This window comes from Lygodium microphyllum, chromosome 24, assembly GCF_053477565.2.
Source record: "Lygodium microphyllum isolate KBCC chromosome 24, Lygodium_microphyllum_v1.1.10, whole genome shotgun sequence".
Lineage (NCBI taxonomy): Eukaryota > Viridiplantae > Streptophyta > Polypodiopsida > Schizaeales > Lygodiaceae > Lygodium > Lygodium microphyllum.
Window position 1 is genome coordinate 120,569,119 of NC_141158.1, and position 14,221 is coordinate 120,583,339.

At 41.2% G+C, this 14,221-nt stretch overlaps 1 protein-coding gene across 6 annotated transcripts in view; it reads right to left on the minus strand.

Moving 5' to 3' along the window:
- Positions 1-14,221, minus strand: part of LOC148015585 (ARM repeat superfamily protein) — a 232,961-nt gene that overhangs the window by 43,128 nt on the left and 175,612 nt on the right. For 5 of the 6 annotated variants that reach the window (XR_015688455.1, XM_087665936.1, XM_087665935.1 and 2 more), the window contains 10 exons: positions 13,417-13,489; positions 13,135-13,266; positions 12,831-13,012; positions 12,636-12,752; positions 12,495-12,555; positions 12,190-12,288; positions 11,953-12,053; positions 5,637-5,742; positions 5,443-5,556; positions 5,276-5,350 (listed from right to left, as the gene is read on the minus strand). Coding sequence is in view for 4 of the 6 variants with exons in the window: in XM_087665936.1 (XP_087522062.1) it covers positions 5,276-5,350; positions 5,443-5,556; positions 5,637-5,742; positions 11,953-12,053; positions 12,190-12,288; positions 12,495-12,555; positions 12,636-12,752; positions 12,831-13,012; positions 13,135-13,266; positions 13,417-13,489 (1,060 nt within the window). In the remaining 2 variants the exon portion in view is untranslated. Of the gene's footprint in view, positions 1-5,275; positions 5,370-5,442; positions 5,557-5,636; positions 5,743-11,952; positions 12,054-12,189; positions 12,289-12,494; positions 12,556-12,635; positions 12,753-12,830; positions 13,013-13,134; positions 13,267-13,416; positions 13,490-14,221 lie in introns of all 6 variants that reach the window. The other variant, XR_015688456.1, reaches the window with a different exon arrangement.

Sequence of the window (14,221 nt, forward strand, 5' to 3'; positions counted from 1 at the left end):
CAGCAAAAAATATGCTTGGTTCAATGGTGGGCTGATTGCATAAATGAGGACACACTATAATTTTAACACAGTCAATACTCACAGATAAAGTAAATTTATTTAGAAGCTAATTCAATCTGAAATTAGTATAAAAGTTGGTGTCTGTGAACCAAAAATCTTATGATGTAAGGGGGGTTTCTTTTGTTGTTCAAATGTTTTTATGAGCCTGGCCTAGTAAAATAAGCATATTATTGTTTCACAAGGACAAAACTTCATGAGAGTTTAATCTACATGAAACTTTAAGGTTGACCTTCTGCAAAGTGCTTCAGCTCCATCTCTCTCTCTCTCCCCCCACCTGTCATCCCCCTAAATTGCACCTTCTCCAATGCACCAGCGGGGTCCACCTCTCCCTCTTGTCCACCCTAGTGCCCCCTTGTCAACTACTCTTCTCCTATTCAGCCCTTCTTTCTTGCTTCCTTCTCCTCGACTGGCCTTGGCATCTTCTAACTTGCCAAGCATAGTTGAGCATGCACTTGCTGCCTCAAGTATTATAACTTTAGGAGGAAAAGTGGGCCTGAAGCTAATCATTAAGGAACTTGGTCCCAAGGGCTTGAGAATCATTTTCTCTAACTTCACCTCTCCGGTGCCAAATTAGCAAACTTGCTGCAACTTTTGGGCCTGGAGAATAAGTTTCTAAAATGTATCTGAGCTATGTCTTTCCCATGTCTTTAGGACATCTTGTACTTAATTCTGATTTAAATTAAATCTCGGCTTTAAAATGTATTTCACTGAGATTTCTTTTGACCTTCTTTGTATTCAATTTGGAAGGTGTTACGTTTTGTGGAAACCTAGTTGTCCTTAGAAGGGTTCGCCTGGAGCTACTGAAGGATGGGTTGGTATAACTTGAAGCACCTTAAAGAGTTTTATGTGGGATGGCCATTTTCTAGCTTCATGTTTTCTAGTTCCATCTTGCCCCCATATCATCCTAATCCCACCCTCTGTTAGAGCTCCCTCTTATCATGACGGATGGAAATTCCTATCCCTGCCCCGATTCCTATCCCTATCTTCAGATCCGTCCCATGCAGTCGCAAGTGACACAAAATGGGATGGGAAGGGGGGATGGGGAGGAATTGCTATCAATTGTGACTACATAGTCACATGGAAGGGGATATGGGATGGAAAGAAGCTACCATCCCTTGCAAGCCTCAAGTCAAAAAATGACTCTCAATTGTGACTATGGTCCCATGTTACTATGGGGAGACCAGACTGCTGAGTGGGTCAGCTTGTAGACATCACTATATTGAACTAAACAACCATTCTTTTGTCTCTTCTTTGGATCTATGCTTGTGTCAGATTTCCTGTAGATCTATTAGAGAGAGCATGTGAGACAAGCAAGGGTGACCTTTGATGAATGAAGGAAGAGGCTTAAAGAACCAAGATGCCATGGCTATGCTGATTGCAAAGCTGAGATATTAAAGGATGGGTTGCTATAACTTGAATCACCCAAAATTCTTTTATAAGGGAGACCAATAGTAACATGAAACAGCTGTTTTCTAGTTTCAAGTCCCAGTTTCATTCCCGTCCCATACCATCCCACTCCCATCCCCCCTGTTAACACTCCCTTTCATGGTGAAACAGGATGGCACCTCTTGTCCCCCGCTCCCCCCCAAATCCCCATCCCCATCCCCATTCCCACATCCCATGTTACTGTGGGGAGACCAGGTTGTAATCACTGTTTTGTGCCATGCGGGTCAGCTTGCAGACATCACTATATTGAACCAGACAATGGTTCTTTTGTCTCCTCTTTGGATCTATGCTCGCGTTAGACTTCCTACTCCTATATTAGAGAGAGCATGTGTGACCAGCGAGTGTGTGACCTTTAGTGAAGGAAGAAGGATGCTTCAAGAAACAAGGTGCCATGGCTCTGCTGATTGCAAAGTCTGAGCAATTTGTGCCACAGAGCCTCGGTCAAGAAGCTGATTGAAATGGACACACATACAGAGACCTGAAGGGAGAGAAGATCCTACATAGAGGATCATCTCCTGCCCATCTAAGTAGCACACTGGGAGGAAATTATGCTGTGAATTCTTCAAGATAAAATGGCATTACATGGATAGTGTATACACATGGTTAAGTCATACAAAAGAGCGGTACGCCCCATGATAGTGTACAACCTATGAGACCTGACTAGACATAAAAGAAATGAAAGTTTAATTGAATACTACAAATGGATGCAAGGCTCATTGAAGAGACATTCACAAGGTGAGTCATTGTACTTTGCACAAAGACAGCCCAGTGTTAGAGCACCATGAGCAAATGGATGGAGATGTGTAGAGGCTAGATAGGGGCCACTATGAGTGGCCATTATAAATAGCCAAGCTGTGTACACTACCTAGTCCAAGGAAATGCTCCTCATACTCTACTGCAAGTGGTTGTGTCCTCTAGGACTCTTGAGATTAATGCCCTCAATGTCAATCTCTTTAATCCTAATACATAGGTCTTCCTTGTCACAGACAATGTTTGCATATGGCCCATACAAGCATTGAGGTCTACAGACAAGAAAATTTTCTTTGAGGCTACAAAATTTCATGATGCTCGGTGAAAAGGCATGAGTAGGAGTCTCCTTGTGGTGCATATGATGAAGTGTCTGATTCAAAGTAGCATGCTGCTAGCTAGGTGTCCCTCAATCACCATTTGTGGATCCAAATCCTATACAAAGCATGCCTAATGATCTTGCATAACCACTTTGACTATGTACAATATGGCAAGTCCTCCAAATCCCCTTGTGCCCCCATTCTATGTGGCTAGAGATAGTGCACTGACTTCCACCTTTACTCCCACAACTATGGTAATCTTTGTAGATCACATGTATATGTCCTCCATTTCATGCCATTACCACATGCAGACTCCCATAATTATTACCTTCCCATCCTTGCTACCGCATTATCCAATAGAAATATACCATACATTCCGGTGAGGTCAATTGCACTCTGATTTGAACCCTTCTATATCCCCTTTTGAGGACCTTGCAATACTGTTAGTTGCACCTGTGTATCTACAACCAACTCTTTTCCACACACCAAGGGGACTATCCCACAAAATGATTGGTATGGCAATGAGTGCCCTTCAGACTCATGCTTATCTTCAAAGGGAAGTGACTTCATGAGCATACACTCATGAAGGCATGAGTTACCTTCCAATATCTAGCACAACAGAAGAAACGACAAATACATGGAAACATTGGAGCAAGAGATGGAACAATTATCAATGGAATATGATTGTAAGGAGGTGGGAGAGAAACTAATCATAATGTTTTTTCAAAGAAAATAAACTTCTATTGATAAAACCTTGGAGAAAATCCCTTTGAGGTAAAATACAAAGCACAAAGAACCCTGTATAGAGTAGCTAAGAAGATTCTAAATACAATGGTAATGTAAACAACCAATCGGGTGGGCTATAATGCCAGACCATCTGAAGGGCTGTGTGAAAAAAGGTGCTAGAGACCCAAGTATGCAAGAAGGCACCTCTCACATCTCCAATGGAGAGTATGAATGATCTCTGTCCAAATCCTTGAGAGAGTCTTCACAGTGGGGACATTTTGAAGATCTAAAACATAGCTGCCCCTTGCAATTCAAATGTACCAAGCAATAATACTACCAACCAGCTCCCATCTATGACAGTGTCAAGGCTTTCCAACTACTCCAGCAACAGCCATGTATCAACTGCTAAACTCTTGTGTGAGCTAACAGCAAAAGGAAAAGGAAGATCTTTCTAGGCCTAAGGCTGTAATCTAGTCTCCAAAATTCTGGCACGAAAATGATCTAAGCTGCCCTGTCTGCCAATGGGAAGTGGCTGCTAGTAGAAAAGCACTTTGGCCATGTGCCCAAAATCTGTGAACTTTTATTGGCACACATGTTTAGTCAAGCCATGTGGGAAGAAGGCTTTCCAACTACTCAAGCAACCCCATTATACCTTCCCTGAAGGTAAGAAATCTGATAAGCCAAGATGACAATATGACCATTATGATTGGCCACTTCTGGGCCAAGATATACAGCTCATTCTTGGAGGATGAGCTGAGTTATTGGTCAGGGAGACTTGGGCTTAGATCTAGAAGATAAGTTTCTGTGTCCTCACATTGCGGGCCACGATGGAGGGATCAAGAAAACATGGACATAGGATCTATTGCTATATTGTGGACTTTTTATTTTCCAGGAATAGAAACTCTATGAATAACACAGAGAAAAATGTGAGGTAAAATATTCAGTAGAGAAAGCCCTGTGAAGAACGGCTGAGTACATCATAAATACAATGGTTGAATCTGGTGGGCTGTAATGTCAGACCATGTGAGGTGCTAAATGGAAGAAGGCACCAAAGCCCCATGTCTGAGTAAAATCATCCTCTCTCCTCCTCATCGTCTTGGAGTCACTTTGTAGTCTCTTACAAGCTATTTTGTGGACTTTTAAATAGCCTTCTGACAAAGTCCCTCTTGAGATGATTGATGAAGAGACGGGGGGGCATGGCAAGACCAGCAGTGCCAGGGGGGATGACATGGGAAGTCCTTGCTTTATACAAGTCAGACACAGGTTAAAGGTAGGGACTACGCAACAAGAGGTCTCTCAGAGATAAGGAGAAATTTTCCCTCTATCACCCACCCCCTTTTTGCATGTGCATTGAAGAGGTACAAGATTACATCTGGACAGCTATGTGCACCACTATCCAAATGCACCAGTAGTGACTGAAGCCTTGTTCCATACAATGATCCTTCTAGATAGGTTATGGGGACTTCTACATGTGAGATTTCCCCGACTTGCTCTATAGTCATCACGGCAGCTTGCACTAGATGGTGACACACGTGATGGTATGCACTTGATTGGCATCATTCATCTACAGGTATTTGGATCCCATAATGTTGGTTTTGCCCCTGCCTCCACCCCCAGAAATGTAGCCAAAGAAAAAAAACATACAACAGAAAATAAAACCAACTCTACTTCTACCAAGAAGTATTCACATTCATATTTCAGCTATACTTCCTTGAGTTAGCAGATCCTAGGTCAGTTTTTGTGAGTATAAAGGAAGAAAGGGTCAGGCTACAAAGCAGAGAAGTCATCACTTGCAACCTACACACACGCGAATATTCACTATATTTCTTCATCAATAATGTTGGCAACAGAATACTACAATTCATACTAAGATCCTGCCGACTTTGTGTTATGTTGTGAAGCCAATGCTATCACTTACAGATTGAAACATGACCACAGCAACCATTCCAGAGTTGTGGAGGAACCTGAAACCTTACTTGAAGTGTATGCAAACGTCCACACAGATTCAATAAAACTGGAGCAATTGTTTCTTTGTCTGCATCCTCCAGCACCTGAAAGTTTTTTCAGAAGCTGGAAATGCAATAGATGTCTACAATCAAGTGGGGATGCATGAAATATGTGTTGCCCAAAATTTTCCTCTTACCACAATCAGACCATTAACTGCAGTTACTGCAACTGCTTCCTCTCCATCTTCTAACAGTGCAGTAATCACACTAAGAACCTGTGACGAATAGTTTGGCATCTCCTCTTTTGGGATCTGGAGAAATAATATAAAAGTTGAGTTTTCCTCAAAACAAAAATTGCAGCAATGTTAAGTAGACTGGATCTTTCACGTGCCTCCACCAAGCCCTTGACAGAAAGCTGCCGTACAACCCAAAAGTCATCACCAATTTGAGCACTCAAAGCCCCAACGAGTTGACTTAACAGAATTGGATCTTGTTTACTGCAGATACATATATTAAAGAAATAAGTATATGAATCTTGTTTGCCGCAGACACACAAAATTCTAGACATGCTGAGGAGCAAGTAGCCCCTACCCATTTTCCATTTTCTAAAAGACATGACAGTGTGGATGAGATAAAACAAAAGAAGTCTTCATCATTACAGAATTACTCATAGTGGGTCTATTTATAATCAACTCGACACCTCAAGCTTTGTGCAGCAACAATGTTTTTCCCCTATATAGCTTTTCGTGTGGCTGCATAACCTACAACCCTTTCTGTTCTCACTGAATAATCTCAAAGGGCTTATCTGTGATGCACTAAAGTAAAAATTTTAATAGTTACATTTTGAACATGACAATTTTGCATCTGAAGATATCTAGGAACTGTATTCTGGTTGTTGGAGCACTCAGCACTCAAGTTAACCTTAGTCATGTAGGCAGTAACAAGTGGAACAAAGATAAGTTTGCATAAATAGAAAGTTGCCGCATTGCTGACAGTATCACACATGTCCTGCTCATATAAGAAGACCCACTCCTTTAGAGCCACCTAAAAGATGAATCTGCTTCCAGACCTTTGGGAGCCCACTACAATACTTGACCTTAGCAAGATAGACTGCACCTTATCAGTACTATAATGTTTTTCATGCTGCTCTTTGCCTTGAGGGACAAAACAATAAGGTTGATGGGACTTTGTACGATGCATTTTTGAGGGGAGTGGAATTCCGTGGAATGGATTGACGGTGTCTCTGCTCCTTCCCTGGCTGCTCACAGTCAGGGTTGGACATAATGAGAGGAGACAGATTCAGCATCTCATGGCTATGGAGAGAGAGCTGCCAATCTGCTGGCCTTCATTTTCTCCGTATGGCTGGTTAATGGCATTTAGAGACTCATTTCCAGAGGAGATTTGAGATATGACATGGCCATCTACATGCAGGGAGACATCAGATTCACAACAGCTATAGAAATGAAAGTAAATGAATGGCCTACAATTCAATTCACTTTGAGTAATTAGTGATTCATTTATTTTGAAGTGGAATGTCCTAGGGAAAGAGCTTGAATTTGAAGCTCTTCATAAGACTAAGCTAAATACTTGCTTGCTTGAGAGGCATGCTGTCGCAGAGTAACTAGTAAAAGCTTTGTTTGCTTATCATGTGAATGTGCTTTTTGCCTCAACTGAAAAGGTATGATTGGCAGCTGGCCAATAGCATAGACACAGCAAATGATCATTCTAGCCCTTAGGAATAGATCCTGCTCCTGCCTACCTAGCTGCACCCACCCTTACCCTCCGCCTCCTTCCCTTTGCCCACCAGACATGTTGCTCCTGCCATATGCATCCTGCCCCTGGCTCCCTTGCTTGAAAGGGACGCCAGCAATCTATTGCCTTTGCTGCATACTTAACACACACTACCCCTTCTGCTTTGCCTTCACTTGCAATGAATGCCACACCTCCCAGGTTATCAGCCCTCTTTCGTGCTGTGGCTTCCCCTCAGGGGACACTGCAAAATCAGCGAGGCTTAAAAATTCGAGAGACAGAAAAACCCACCCAGCAGCAAGATGGAGCAGAAAACCCAATCCATGACTGATCACAATGTAGAGTTCAGCATGAGAGGCAGAGTGGGGCCCTCGGGAGGCATCATCTCTGGCATTTCAACTGGTAGACACTCACTGAAAAACATGATATAGGCAGCTCTCACAGGAAGCCTTACAAGAGTACGAAAGTAACACCAATAAGGAAGGGGTAGGGTGAGCTTCAGTACTCCAAAGTAGTGTGAGGAAATGCTTGCCACCAGCCCACTGGGAATCATAGTAGACTTAGATGGGCAGGGTAGATACTAGGTGATGGTACAATGATCAGAATCCACTTCCTTGGCCTTGACAAGTACATTATACTTCACATTGCCAGATTTGCCAATCGTTTGAGTGTCATATGGAGGGACAAGACCTTTACAAATGGAGTCATGGTTTCAACTTCATCATTGGACTCTCCCTCCAGCTGTCGATATCCCTTTGGTAAATGGGGGACATATGCTTTAGACATTATATTATACAGGCTTCCCAAAGTAGTGTTTAGCCTGAAGGATGGTAGGCCACCTTGCAACAGCACATCCTAGGATACGTGATGAGACAATCTTGTTTGGTCAGCCACCTTTCACGATGAGGGGGAGAACCCTTTCCTAAGAGGAGCGAGAGAGAGGCAGCTTGCTCATCCTCCCTCTAAATCACTTGTGACAATGTTAGACGTGATACCTGCATTACTAGTGGCTGCCCTGAAAACCATGGCATTCTTAGGTACCAGTCTATTAGTCCCTTGGCTCCTCGAAACTAGTGATTGGGTGCCATTCCTCTTGTGGAAAAAGTGGAGTTGGACTATTGGATCCTACTATCCACGCTAGGGGGTGGCAAGGAGGGAGGATTAGATAGATACAATTTCAGATGACTCTCTAGACTTCGTTGATTTCCCTACATTATCAAGCAAGCAAGATCAGGATATAAATATGATGTGAGGGCTTCCTTTTGGACTCAAGCAAGCGGAGGTGAACAAGGATTTTTTCTGCACTATAAGCCCTAGACTTAAAGGGAGCAAATGGATCCTTTGTCCAAGGGCCTTAGGAGGTTGGTCAATTGGCCACATAGTATTATACTGCCTGCCTTGATGGCCCCCTTTTAGAGGCAGAGCTCATGGATGCTTTACTAGCCTTGCTCGAAGGGAAGTGCAAGGGGATGATGGCTTAGATAAGGCTTCCTTCTTGACCTATTGGGACTTTCTCAACACAAGAGCCCAAGACTTCTTTTGTAGCATTCAAAGTGATTATGGCATTGGGGTGTATACATGCTAGAGGATACACCTAATCCTAAAAGGTAATAGCATAGGTTAGAGATCACTTAGTGGAGACCTCTCACTTTCCTTTGGAAAGACACACTAGATCCTTGTTAAAGTAATCAATCTTAGACTATGTCTTCTCATGCCAGACATTACCCACCCTACCCAAACAAGTTTTATTCAGGAGCATAAATCAAAATAAACATGTTACATAGTGCACATGCAATGTGGAATGGTTCAAGTTGCAACATCATGACTCTCATTCCAAGACAAAACGACAAAATGTGAAAATTCGAAATGAATCATAATCCATCATACATAACTCATAAATGAGACTAGAGTCATTTGATCAATTCTTAAGACAAGAATAGATACTACAACAGCAAAGTCCAACAACTAAACTAAATGCCAAAAAAGTCCCTCATCCAAAATCACCTCTAGTGAGTTGAGAAGTGGTCATTGCATGACAAAGAAATGAGAGTGATGAAAGGAGCGAGGAAGGAGGGAAAATATGCCTTGTTTAAGGTCCCATAGGATCATACAACATTTTCATAAAGTCAGGCTTCACTGTTTTTTCTTGTCAAAGAGCCTCACGGTTTTTAGTCATTTAGGGTGACCATGGCATTGGGGTATATGGCATTTAGTGTGACTAAGGCATTGTGATATAAGCTAGAAAATACATCCCATCTTGAAAGGCAACGACATAGATTAAATATCACTTGGTGGAGACCAATCACTTCGTTGGGAAAAGGCATACAAGATCCTTGTTAAAGCAATCAAACAATTTAATTAAAATGAACTCTAATTTGGGTATCTCTAGCTCTTGGGATAGTGATCATTGTACCACAATGAAGGATTTGACACTGGGAATAGAATGGCCAAATGTGCCAGCTATATGGTCCATGGACACTGCAAAAGAAACTTGGGAAACATGCAAATGTAAAAAATATGCAGCCCTTCTAGGGTTTAATGATCATTTGAAAGTTTCACCTAGTAAGAAGCTCACTTAAATTGCAATGCAAGCCTGATGCTTAGGTTTGGTCCAATGAGCACCTCACTTATGATTAATCAGCTATTGAGTAATTAGCCCTTAATCAAATTCAAATTTTGATTGAGGAGTGATTGGTTACTAGTTTAGAAAGTTGACTTTGGCTATTTGGAGTCACACACACACACACACACACACACACATTTGAGCATTAAAAAATTTAGAGATCTATTCTTCTCTTCTTTGTTGCAAAAATGACAAGTTTCAGCTATGAAGCATGAGTTGACAGCTTGTATGGAGTTAGAACTTAGGGTAGCAAGTAATATTCTCCTCCTGGAATGGGGAATCTATTGAGCAGCTCTAAAACTCCATTTGCAATAGGGTATGCTATTGTTTCTAATCTAAACATTACTAAAACATGTTATTATAGCATGATAGGTTGAGATCATTTCTTTGCCTTTGAGATCTTGAGCCTTATGCACTTTTTGGAAAACTTGGTTATAAAGAAAGTGACATTCTTACACTTTCATTGCAAGAAATCCCTCCATTTAGAGAGGAACATTGTAGAATTACATGGAGACTATGCAAGAAAAGTATCAAAGCAAATGCTTTGTGAAATTGGGCTCAAATGCTAGTTGTTATCTTTAGGTGTTGGCAAGTTGAAGTGTTTAGTACATTTTTGAACACTTTTAAATTGATTGAAGACAAACATTGAAGGTGACTAGAGCACCTATGAATCATTTGCATTGTGTGAAATTGCTAAAAACAGAGCAAGTGAGATTGTAGCTCTTCTATAGCTGAAAATGAATGGGAAGATTAGGGGGATCCAAGGGAAGACCCAATGAAATGCACATACCATGGATAAAAACAATTGCAATTTGTTTTCATGCAAAAATTGAATTCTAACAGCCATATAAATCTCAGGTCAGTTTGACAGTGAACTGGATGAGCGATGGCTAAAGTAAAGCACTGGGGTTGATGCTTGAACAGGGCTATGGTTTTCTACAACACATTAGTTCAATTTGAATAGAGATTTGCATATCTTAACATTGTTTGTAGTGCACAACAGTATGCAACCAGGTTTGCACCTTTAATGTCCATTTTACAAGTTGGTTGGAGATAGCATGTATTTATATACATAGCACTTGTTCGAATGTGAATGGATAGACTTAGCTCTCAACAGCCTTAGCTAATGAGGCCCTTGGCTCTCCGACATTAAGAAAATTAACTATCACCACCACTAAAAGATCAAGAATCAAGTTGCAAGGAGGCACCCTGTAGATGATTTGTCCAAAAGGAAGCTCTAGTGAATTGCTTACAACAATAATCTGGTTGTTCACCAAACTTTTGAAGTGCTAAGGTTGCCACCATCCACTTTTACATATTATCTTCCAAGGCATTATAAGCCCACTCACAAAGAAATGACTGGACGTGACACACAAAAATCCTGGCAATTCACCCCTTTCAGAAGAAGCAAAAAACCCCACACAGCCTCACATCAGTTGGTCTAATTCTCTGAAAATTTGCCAAGAGGGCTGCTTTCCTCCTCATTAACCATCTTCTCTCAGGTATTTTTATGCCTCTTGAGGTCTTCAGGACCTGGCAAATCCTGTTTGTGAACATCTGTCACAAGGTTACAGCCCATGGCCTCCAATATTAAGGCCAAAATGCTCCTGCAAACCAACTGGCAAACTGCATGACAAACTCACAGAACACACTGAAACATGGCCCAGTGATTATGAAGCACAGTCCATTACGGGTGAACACGATGAACATTAGAACTTTCTGACATGATAAGAGGCTTCCTGACCCCCTAAGGGGAGGAAAAACTCTTGTGCACCATGTAAAGGTTAGTCCTGAGTCTAGGATACTGAGTCTGTAAAGGTGAGCCTAATAGTAGGCATGCTAATGGTAGCTAAATCTTGGTAATAAAGTTAAAGAACAAGCTGTTAATGTATAAAAGAAAATGCTACAAGACTATGTGATGGGACAAGGACAAGGGGTCCTAGAGGTCTGCAATTTGTATTGAATTTGCACACAGAACTCCCCTTCTCACTCTGAAATGAGTCAAGGATGTTAGGATGTTTGCAAGGACCTGAGTCGAGGGCCAGCGTCAGGGCATCTAAGAAGATCTAGATTGGTGGGTGATCAACATATATAATGCCAGTTATGAAAGGCATGCATTATGAGAATGGGACCACTAAGATCAGTCTAATGTATCATTCAAGAGGATAGATTCCGATAGTATTCTGTAGTGTAAATGTACCTGTTCTTGATTTCTCTTCATGCAGTGAAGCCAAGACTACATTTTGTAAAAATTACACATCAGATATAGCTTATAAAGTTGCTACTGTAGCATGCGTTGCATATTTTCCATTTATTCCAAATGTAGAAATTTTACCAATGATGTACATATTCAGAGAGAACTGCAGCTGCAACAGCTCTATGATACTCCTGTGTTCGCTTCAAAGCTGGCCAAAGCAAGGTGCACATGTTTTCAACCTGGAATTTGGCAAAGGTTAGTTTCTGTTCAAAGCTGGCCAAAGCAAGGTGCACATGTTTTAAACCAGAATATGGCAAATGTTAGTTTCTGGATCTCCCTTCAAGATCCCTGTCACTTCACCATAGAAGGCTTTACCTCTCTATGCCTGTATTCACAAACACAATTGGCAATCCGGCTTATTGCCAGTGTCCACTGTTCTCCAGTAAGCAATTGCTCTCCATCTTGAGCTAAAACCTGAGGAATAAAGACAATATTCTTGTTTTTCTTCTCCCAGTAAAGTAATGAAGACAAATGGTCTTGTTTCATTTTCTTACTAAAGCAAGCATTCCCTATATTGTAACAGCTTCAAAAACTACCAAAGAATTTCCAGATTGCAAACATTGACACATTGGCTAACATATTCTTGGAAAACTGACACATCTTTTCTGATAGTTCCTCACCTTTTTCATCTCCTTATCACCCAGACAGTCACAAAATTCTTGGAATGCCTTGATTGTACTTCTGCAATAGTTAAGTAAGCTAAGAGCTTCATCTGATAACTTTTTAGAACTCAAATAAGTTCTCCAAAGAAACAAGATAACCTTAGGAACTGGACATCTGTAACGGAAATGCCATGACAGCTGCCAAGCTGTAAAAGGAAAGCACAAAGGACTGATGCATATCTGTGTTCAACAGCTTTTCTACTACATGAACCTTTCCTGTTCAAAACAGAACATCTGATTAATTCATTCTTTTTCTGTTCTAAACCTTAGCCTGCAAAACAGAACAATGAGAACCTGAAGAAACCAGCAAGAGCAACAAGTGCTGCTTGTGGCAGCTGATTAGGTAACCAAGGCTGCATTAAGTGATCAACACGATCACTTTTTTCACTTTCATCTTTGTACGCTGGCACCTGATTGAGTGTAGACACAATGTGGTCTAAAAATGAAACAGAGAGGAGTTCGTTCTGAGCCAAAACCTGTCCAAAACGCTTTCTCAATCAAAAAATAATAATCATATGAAAGAACATCACTATCCAACAGAAAAGCATATCGCATATCAGCAATCCCCCCTACTCTGAAAATAATGTGCAAAACTTACTGCAAAAGCCTCTTGAACAGGCCATCCACCTCGTAGCCTAGTCACATCTTTTGTTGTAATATCCTTTTCAGCAACTACTAAGAGCTCATCAAACACGAGCTTCTCTTCTGTGTGCTCAGCAAGACAGCAAACCTAAATGTGTGGCAGTCACAATGGCAATGGTGATAGCAGACGTTTAGACATGACAGAAATTTATGTTTATGGAAACTGAAGGGATTCAAGGTTCAAAACAGAAGAATTAAAATATTCAACAGTGTTATGGACACAGAAATAAGAAGATACCGTGCCAAGTGCTTCCAGACGCATGCCTCTCTCTCCAACTAGACTAGCAGCAGCAAGCAATGACTGTGCTATTCTGCCATGAGGGAACAGAAAGCAAAATCAAGAACCAGTCAATGCCAAAAATCATGCATGTGTTTCCAATGCTGAAATCACAGGACTTCAAAACAAATTGAAAATTTATAGATATAACAATGCACCTAGGTTTTCTGCATAGAAAATCTATTCCACGAAAATCACCAATTTAATCATGTGCCTGCACAAAACTGCTTTTTACAATCTCCGCAGGGTCTGGTTACCATTCACCAGGCTTGTAAGTTGCAAGATGACTTACAGAACTTATATGTGCAAGTATAGCACTCGGCTGATTATACCTGTATATGCTGAATGGTAGGTACCCTCAGATGGTGTAATTCAATGGTGCCATATGGTTGATTGCCTACATGATTAAGTAGCTCATGGATGCAACCTAGATTGGAATTGTTTTGATAACCTTGTTCGGATATTTTTAAAGACAAAAACCCACCTCCACCCCGGAAGGTTGTCAAAAACGAAAAAAGAAACCCCAGAAGTGTTTTTGATAACCTCCTTCTGATATTGCCTCTCATTATGGACACTGAAGGTCTAGCTATCTGAGGCCTGCTTGGTATGTGGCAGTGAGACAATGTTGGAGTTTGTTTGAGTCCTTTGGAGAAAAGGACCGTGATTTTCTGAAGATATTGGGCAAACACCATGCCTACAAGATATCTTAATCATCTTCTTCTCTGCCCTAAAGACTTCATTTACCCTTCGTAGTGCCCTTCACAAC